Genomic DNA, 7,828 nt, shown 5'->3' on the forward strand with positions numbered 1-7,828 from the left:
ATATTATATTTAGTTTATTAAATAAACATTCATATGAATGAATTTAGATGAATGAAAATGTTTAATTCAATAATTTTATTTATTTTTAACATCAGTTAAATGTTGGTTTATAGTATTTCATTTGAATGTATTATTTAACCATTTGATAAATAAAAACAAGAGTGAACAGTGAAAATATTACATAATTTAAATTAATAATGATTTGAAGAAAAAGTTGAATGATAAAGAATATAATTAATATATTTGATAGTCCAAAATAATCAACACAAGAAACAATATGATATAAATGAAAAGATGATGAAAATAGAAGTTAAAATGATTTTATTTTTAATTGAATTTAATTGTATAATGTGAATGAAGAAATAAACAAAGAATAAATTCAAATAGAAATAAATACAATGTAATTAAAATAACAATAAATGTATGAGAATTCTCATTTCATTAAAAATTATTTAGAAGAAGAAAGATAGGTTTTATGTTATTATCAATTATAGATATTATTGAATGTCATTTGTTTTTGTAAAGTAATTTTCATTTCATACTTTACGTAATGAATGAAACAATACAACATTTACATTTTATTTTCTTATTCTCTTATTGTAAAATAACAAATATCATTTTGTATATATTTATAATGTATTTGAAAATCAAATAAAAGACAAAACATGAAATGAACAAAGAATAAAACATTCAAATTTAATTTTATTTATTTATATATGTGATTTAAAGTTTATTAAGTAATTTTAACATTAAAAAAGAATATTTAAAATGAGTGATAAATCAAATTTAAACATAAAGAAGTTAATTAATTCTTATGTTGTTAATATTCATTTTCATATGGGATGTGATTAAAATGATAATACAATAATAAAGATAGTATTAATTGTATAAAGATATAAGATTAAAATGAGTTATGTCAATAAATTTTAATGTAGAAAGAGTTTCTGGTAATATCCAATAAATTGTTAAAGTTATATCTGATATACTTCAATTAAAATAATTTTGAAATGTGTGTATTGTATGAATAAAATAGTATAACTATAATTCAATGAATTGTTTGAAAAAGAAGAAAGTTGAAAAAGATAAAAACCAAAAAGAGTTGAATAAATTTATTAAATAAACGAAAACACTGATGTTCATTGTATTTTATAGTTTCACAATAAAATGAATGATAATACAAGAAGAGAAAAAAGAGAAAAAAATAATAGAAAGTGAATATGATTAGAATCAAATTGTGATTTTAATGAGACATTGATGAGTGTTTTAGGACAAACATTCTTGTCATAGTTACTCTTTATTGTATCTTTACTCTTTTGAGAAATGTATTTCTTTTTATATTCAATAATTTCTATTTTGTTATTGTTAATTTCTTATTGTTGAATGTTCCATGTACATTTGTGATATATTTTCAACTCTTCTTTCGTTTAAACATCGTCTAATTCATTTATTTAATATTAATCAATTTCAATATTCAATTATATAATTATTTTCTTTTATTTTTTGTTTATTTTATTTCTTTTTATTTCCATTGTTTTTATTAAATATTTATGAAGATGAAAATGAATGAAATTATTTATATAATTGTTATGATACTTGTTGTTAACATTATAATGTTTAGTGTGATAATTACTGTATCTCTGTTAATACAAATCCTACATATTTCACACACCTATCATTTATATTTATTTCTTGGTATGAATTTCTCTTTTTATTATGTTTAGTATTTTGGTATATTTCTGACTTTCATTTTTTAGCGAAAAAAATAAAAAAATTAGTTGAAAAGAATTGAAATAAAAATGACAATATTATTATATATCACAACCATTACCCCTCCTTCAATGTTATTATAATTTCAGATTAATTACACTTGAAATGATGAAACAAAGAAAGAGGATTAACAATAAAATTAAAAGAATAAACAATAGAGAAAATAGAATAAAGAAGGAAATAATTCAATTCAATAAAATGGATAAAAAGTATTTTACATAAAATGATGACAAATTTCAAATTAAGTTTACATTAAAATTTAAAAAAAATAAAAAGAAGAATGAAAGATAACAAATAGAAATATAATGAATAAACAAATAAAAGAGAAATAAAAATCAACACAAGAAATGAATATAGAAAAGAAAATAAGAAGAATAATGAAATAACAATATAATCAATGAAATAAAGAGTGATGAATAAATAATAAATGAAGAAATAAATGAGAATAATCAACATCAAATAAAAAAAAATAAATAGGGGGTAATAAATAAAAAAGAAAAGGAAAGAAATAATTTATGAGATGAAAATATATAAATAACAATAAAACAATATTTTTAATATAATACGATAAAAATAACGACATAATCAAGTTAAAAATTGCAAACGAAAGAAAATACTATTTTTATGATTATGTAATGATAAAATGAAAGAATAATAAATATCACTGGTATAATTTAGAAAGAATAATAATTCTTCATTCAACATTATTCAAAGAAGACGAAATAACTATAAAATAACAAAATATTTTTATGGTAAAAGACATAGAAAAATATGGAAAGAAAATACCAGAAAAATTATGGAATAGCTGATGAATGTTTTTTTCAAGATGTAATGATTTTCTTCAAATCAATACAGCAACAAATATTAAAGTGATATGAAATAATTGTTTTTCTGGATGCACATCATTAACAACAATTACTATACCAACAAGTGTTAGTGAAATAAGATATGAATGTTTTAGAGGATGTCCGAATGAATTGAAAAAGAATGAAGTATTAAGAAAGATATACTACAATGACGAATGTGTCATTGTTTAATTGAAGAAGATAAATTTAAGATAATTGAAATTTAAAATAAGAAATGAAAAGAAATGAGTATAAAAGATATAAAAATAAGAAGAAAAGAATAAAGAAAAATTTATAAGAATATAAAGAAATAATAGAATAAATCTACAAAATAGATATGAAGAAAATAAAAAGAATAACAATAATAGAAACATATAAATAATATAATAATAAAGATAAATAAAAAATATAAATGAATTAAATTTTATTTTATTATTCTTTTATCATGTTATTGAATTATTATTTCCATTATTCATTTGTTTTAAATATTTAATTTTATCATTTTATGGTTATTTATATTATCATTTGAAATATTGTATAAATGAAATGTTAAATAATGGTATAAATTAAAATAATTATATTTCAATTGAATTTATCTTCATTTAAGTTTATTGTGTTATTTTATATTTTCATTTGTTGTTAATAAATAAATGTGATTATATTAATCAAATGATTGATTTATTTCTATATTATTTTCTTCATTATTTCAATTATTTATTAATGATTTATTTATCATTTCAAAATGAAATTATAAAAAGAATAAAATAATTAAAATAATTCACAATAAAATGAAGTATTAACAATTTCATCATTGTTTTATATTTCGTGTATTTATTCATTTGATTATTATTTTATTATTGCCATTTATTTCATCTTCATTTCTTTCATTGTTGTTTATTATTTTCATATTGATAAATTCTAATCATAATATACTGATAATATTTTCAAATGAATAAAATAAATATAAAATATCGTTCAAATTATAATTAATTAACAATAACATCGAATAAACATAAAATAAGAATAAACATAAAAGAAAGACAAATAAGAATATAAATAAAAATAAAGAAATAATAAGATAAATAAAAGAATGAAAATATTAAGAATAAATAAATTAAAAAGGGGGTAAAATAATACAATCAAAAACAAAGAAAAGGAAATAAGAATAAAACATGAAAAAAAGAATAAAAAAGAAATTAAAAAAGTTATGAATAAATTATAAAATAATGTAAATGAAAGGATAAGTGAATATTTAAACATAAAACTAGAACGATATAATCATTAAATATGAAATTGTGTTACTTCTATTTATTATATTTTCTTTATCAAAACAATGTAATGAATATATTGAATCATATGATAAAGATACAGTTGATAGTGCATTTGATTCTATCGAATCATTTTCAACCATAGAGAAAGAAAATGAAGATATTATTAATTGATTGAAATATTATTTAAATGCACATATTTAAAGACTATTAAAAAATTCACCACAACAACCATTTTCAAATAATTATTATGAGAAAGTAGATATTGTTTCTAATTTAGATAAAATAAATACAAAAACATCAAATATCTATGAATTTTATTCAGAAATAAAAAATCTTATTATTTTAACAAAAGATTTACATTTACAATTTAATGTAGATAATATTCTTAAAAAACCAAATTCAGAACTTTTTTATATTATTTATTTCCTTCCATTTACAATAAATATAGATAATGATAGGAAAGTGTATTTAAATCAACAAAATATATTTTCTCTTTCTAATATTCGTGGTGTAGTTGATGTACTAAAAGAAATTATAAATAATCAGAATGTACCAGTTAAAAGAATAAATGGAGAAAAGATCCATTTAATATTAATCGAGAATTTAAAAAGAAATATTTAGGACTAAAATGTCCACATGCACAATTTACATTGGTAAAATCAAAAATAATACTTGGATCATTGAATGAATTACCATTAACAAAAGAATATTTAAATACACCAATAACAATTAAATGGGAAAATGGAGAAATTCCAAGAAGTACTTGAAAGAAGATGAATAAGAGATTGAATAAGAATAGAATATTTTGAAGAAATAAACGAAAGAAAAAGAATAAAACAATAAAAAGATGAAATGAACCCAATTGTTTTATTAATAAAGAAATAGTTTAACAACAAGTAACAAAGTAAATACATTAATTGTAAAAACTTTTGATTCTATTTCTGATTGGTACTATTTTTAAAAAATTAAATGATTATCCGATTCAAGTAATATTCACACAAAATGGAGGAGGTTTGATGCAACTTGCCAAATAATTGAGAAAGTATTATCACTATTTGATGTTGATTTCATCAATTCAGCAAGAATATCAGAATTTACAGAAGATATAATGAAAAAAGGACTTAATTTAAATATGAATAACCCAGAAACATGTGAAAGAAGAAGAAGTTTTAGAATTATATTTTCTGATTTATTTCCACTTGAAGAATGGTATAAAACATTAGAATTATTAGATATGGAGATGTTGAACATAATGTTACACAACCATCAATCGTGAGATTGGAATAAAAGATACAAATGAAAAATCCAAGAAAACCAACAAATGTTCATGGGTAACAAAATGATTAAAAGAATGTGGAGGAGTTATTCTTGTATGATTTAATGTGGTCCATATGGAAAAGATGAAGAATTATCACCATCTAATGATATTCCTAATATTACTGAAATAGATTTAAATAATAAATTAAAAGAATAGGGATATGAATTAAGATTAACTGTTAGAGAAACGTACAGATATAATTATGAATATGATGAAACAATACCAAGAGAATTTTTAACAGATATGATAGATGAAAGAGTGAATATTTAATAATTGTCATACAATATAGAAGAAAAAGAAGAAGAAAGAAAATAAAACAAAATGTAATCCAAATAATAAAAGAATAGTTAAAAGAGATGAAAAATGTGATAAAGAAATTAATATAAAACATGGAGGATATGAATGTAGAGATAAAGGAGTACAAAATGCATTATGGCATGTTGTGATTCAGGATATAAAATTGGTTATATCAACAACAGATTAATAATTTGAATAATAATGATAATTCTCTAATTGAAGAAGGGTTATTTAAAATAACAATTTAGTTTAATAAAATAAAAGAAATAGAAGAAGAAAAGAATAGAAATACATTTTAAAGACTTGAAATGATATTAAATAGTTTTTGAACAAACACAATAATCTTATGTTATTTTAATAAATAAAATAAAGAATATATGAATATTAATTTATTATAATCATTTTAATAAAATAAAAATGAATAATGTAGAATATTTCAGTGATGATAATGTAAATTTAGTAAGTAATGATATTTTAATTTATGACCAATGTTCACATTATACAACTGAATAATTAATAAGAATATTATAACTATTTATTCATTGTTGTTTTTTATTTCTTTTTATTTTCATTATCATTTATTTGAAAACAATAAAATATGAATAAAACCATTAAATTAATTCAATTTATCATTGTAACATTTTTCAATTTCTTCTTTTCTTATTGTTTGAATAATAACTTCTTCATTCATTCTTCATTATAATTTTATACTTTCTCTATTTCATATATTTTATGATTAGTTTTATATTCAGAATTAATTCCTAGATTAACAACATATTTGTTATCATCTGTAACAATAATTCATAAACATTCATTAATATCATTTTCATCAAATAACTATTCATTTTTCAATACTTTTTTAAGTTTAAGTAAATTGATAAAATTATTTGGTACTTCATTAATTTTTATCAACGCATCAGTTATTGTTTAATTAATTCAGTTTTATCTGTTAAATTTTGAGTATCAACAAAATTATTAAAAGAAGAATGGAGTTTGTCTAATTTATCAGAAGTAAGATTAATATATTTTAATGCATTTCCAAGTTGTATATTATTTAATGAAAGTGGTTTTGATGATTATTTTGTTTCTTTATAATACTTATTTTGTGAATATCATAACATCTTCGTTGTAAGTTGTTTGATTGTTGATATTGTGTTTTTAAATAATCTATCACACTTTATTTTAAATAGCAACAAAAAAAGGAAATAATAGAAAAAAGGAAGAGAAAGATATAAAAGAATAAAAAGAAAGATGAAGAAGAATAAAGAATAAAAATAGAAAGTAGAAAAGATAAAAAGAAGATAAAAAGTAATAAAACAAAAGAGATGATAAAAGAAGAAAATAAAGAAGAAAATAAATTGTGTATTTTTATTGAAAATGTGAAATATGAAATAAAAGTGTATAATTTAATGATGTAAAATAATTGGTATTGTTTTATTGTTGAAAAATATTTTATTCTTTTTTATGTTTATTATTTATGTGAATAATTTCATTATGATGTTTATTATATATTCAATCATATATGTTATATGATTATTATATAATATTTAATATCTGATAAAATATAAATAATAAATGATATAAATATATGATATAGATAGAAACCAAACAAATGAATAAATGATATAGAAATAAAAAGATAATAAATGATATAATAATAAAATCAAAAGATAAAAGATAAATTTAATATAAATAAAAACAGAATGAATATAAATCGAAGTAGATATAAATGATAATAATATAAAAGATGATAAATATGAATATTCAAATAATAAAATACATCAAAATAGAAAATGAATATAAAGAAGAAAGTATAAAGAATATAAATCGAAAAATTATAAAATAAGAAGGATATAATAATATATAGATAAATAGATGATATAAATAATATAATCAGAGAAATAAATATAAAAATAACACAATAATAAAAGAATACAAGAATACAAATAATTAAATATAATTAATCAGTTCTGTATTTATCATCCTTTTTATTTTTTAGGAGTGAAATATAATAAGTGGAATATTCTAATAATGCAAAATATTTTCATCTTTTTTCAATTTTTTTATAAATTATTTAGATGCATTATTTCTTTGTTTATTTTCGTGCCCGTAAGAATAGAGCTATAAACGGATAGTAATAAAACTATAAAATGAATAGTAAAAAACAACGAACAAGAACAAAGAGTTACAAACTTGAATCTAGTCTATTCTCATGTGAAATCATGTCGAAAAAGAAGAAAAAAATAGCAGTTCAACGTTTACAAGTTCTAAAATCAACGTAATGACCCTTATTTAAAGTGATACCTAACAATATCGTTATCTCACTTCAT

The 7,828-nt window shown here is 18.9% G+C and overlaps 2 protein-coding genes across 2 annotated transcripts, besides 24 other annotated features; both read left to right on the forward strand.

Annotated features, from left to right (window-relative positions):
* Nucleotides 1-60: 60 nt before the first annotated feature.
* Nucleotides 61-89: a sequence feature (AT_rich).
* An 82-nt stretch (nt 90-171) lies between these two features.
* Nucleotides 172-199: a sequence feature (AT_rich).
* A 493-nt stretch (nt 200-692) lies between these two features.
* Nucleotides 693-770: a sequence feature (AT_rich).
* Nucleotides 771-1,256: 486 nt separating this feature from the next.
* Nucleotides 1,257-1,499: a repeat region.
* A 14-nt stretch (nt 1,500-1,513) lies between these two features.
* Nucleotides 1,514-1,727: a repeat region.
* A 304-nt stretch (nt 1,728-2,031) lies between these two features.
* Nucleotides 2,032-2,150: a microsatellite.
* A 4-nt stretch (nt 2,151-2,154) lies between these two features.
* Nucleotides 2,155-2,318: a microsatellite.
* A 535-nt stretch (nt 2,319-2,853) lies between these two features.
* Nucleotides 2,854-3,029: a microsatellite.
* A 7-nt stretch (nt 3,030-3,036) lies between these two features.
* Nucleotides 3,037-3,138: a microsatellite.
* Nucleotides 3,139-3,172: 34 nt separating this feature from the next.
* Nucleotides 3,173-3,195: a sequence feature (AT_rich).
* A 7-nt stretch (nt 3,196-3,202) lies between these two features.
* Nucleotides 3,203-3,345: a microsatellite.
* Nucleotides 3,346-3,357: 12 nt separating this feature from the next.
* Nucleotides 3,358-3,391: a sequence feature (AT_rich).
* Nucleotides 3,392-3,547: 156 nt separating this feature from the next.
* Nucleotides 3,548-3,606: a sequence feature (AT_rich).
* Nucleotides 3,607-3,626: 20 nt separating this feature from the next.
* Nucleotides 3,627-3,815: a microsatellite.
* On the forward strand, nt 3,785-4,650 carry EDI_122340 (uncharacterized protein; the record flags this gene model as incomplete). The annotated part of the gene is made up of 4 exons (XM_001735725.1): nt 3,785-3,816; nt 3,978-3,982; nt 4,161-4,396; nt 4,447-4,650. The coding sequence occupies 4 exons, from the start codon at nt 3,785-3,787 to the stop codon at nt 4,648-4,650; spliced, it is 477 nt and encodes a 158-aa protein (XP_001735777.1).
* Nucleotides 4,651-5,222: 572 nt separating this feature from the next.
* On the forward strand, nt 5,223-5,685 carry EDI_122350 (uncharacterized protein; the record flags this gene model as incomplete). Its single annotated transcript, XM_001735726.1, has 3 exons — nt 5,223-5,236; nt 5,372-5,459; nt 5,494-5,685. The coding sequence occupies 3 exons, from the start codon at nt 5,223-5,225 to the stop codon at nt 5,683-5,685; spliced, it is 294 nt and encodes a 97-aa protein (XP_001735778.1).
* Nucleotides 5,686-5,725: 40 nt separating this feature from the next.
* Nucleotides 5,726-5,761: a sequence feature (AT_rich).
* Nucleotides 5,762-5,847: 86 nt separating this feature from the next.
* Nucleotides 5,848-5,917: a sequence feature (AT_rich).
* Nucleotides 5,918-6,006: 89 nt separating this feature from the next.
* Nucleotides 6,007-6,128: a sequence feature (AT_rich).
* A 561-nt stretch (nt 6,129-6,689) lies between these two features.
* Nucleotides 6,690-6,856: a microsatellite.
* Nucleotides 6,857-6,941: 85 nt separating this feature from the next.
* Nucleotides 6,942-6,977: a sequence feature (AT_rich).
* Nucleotides 6,978-7,000: 23 nt separating this feature from the next.
* Nucleotides 7,001-7,190: a microsatellite.
* Nucleotides 7,056-7,224: a microsatellite.
* Nucleotides 7,125-7,316: a microsatellite.
* Nucleotides 7,283-7,455: a microsatellite.
* A 99-nt stretch (nt 7,456-7,554) lies between these two features.
* Nucleotides 7,555-7,575: a sequence feature (AT_rich).
* Between the last annotated feature and the right edge of the window lie 253 nt (nt 7,576-7,828).

The sequence above is a fragment of the Entamoeba dispar genome, genomic scaffold (genome assembly GCF_000209125.1).
Source record: "Entamoeba dispar SAW760 scf_1105229459355 genomic scaffold, whole genome shotgun sequence".
In the NCBI taxonomy this organism is placed as follows: Eukaryota; Evosea; order Mastigamoebida; family Endamoebidae; genus Entamoeba; species Entamoeba dispar.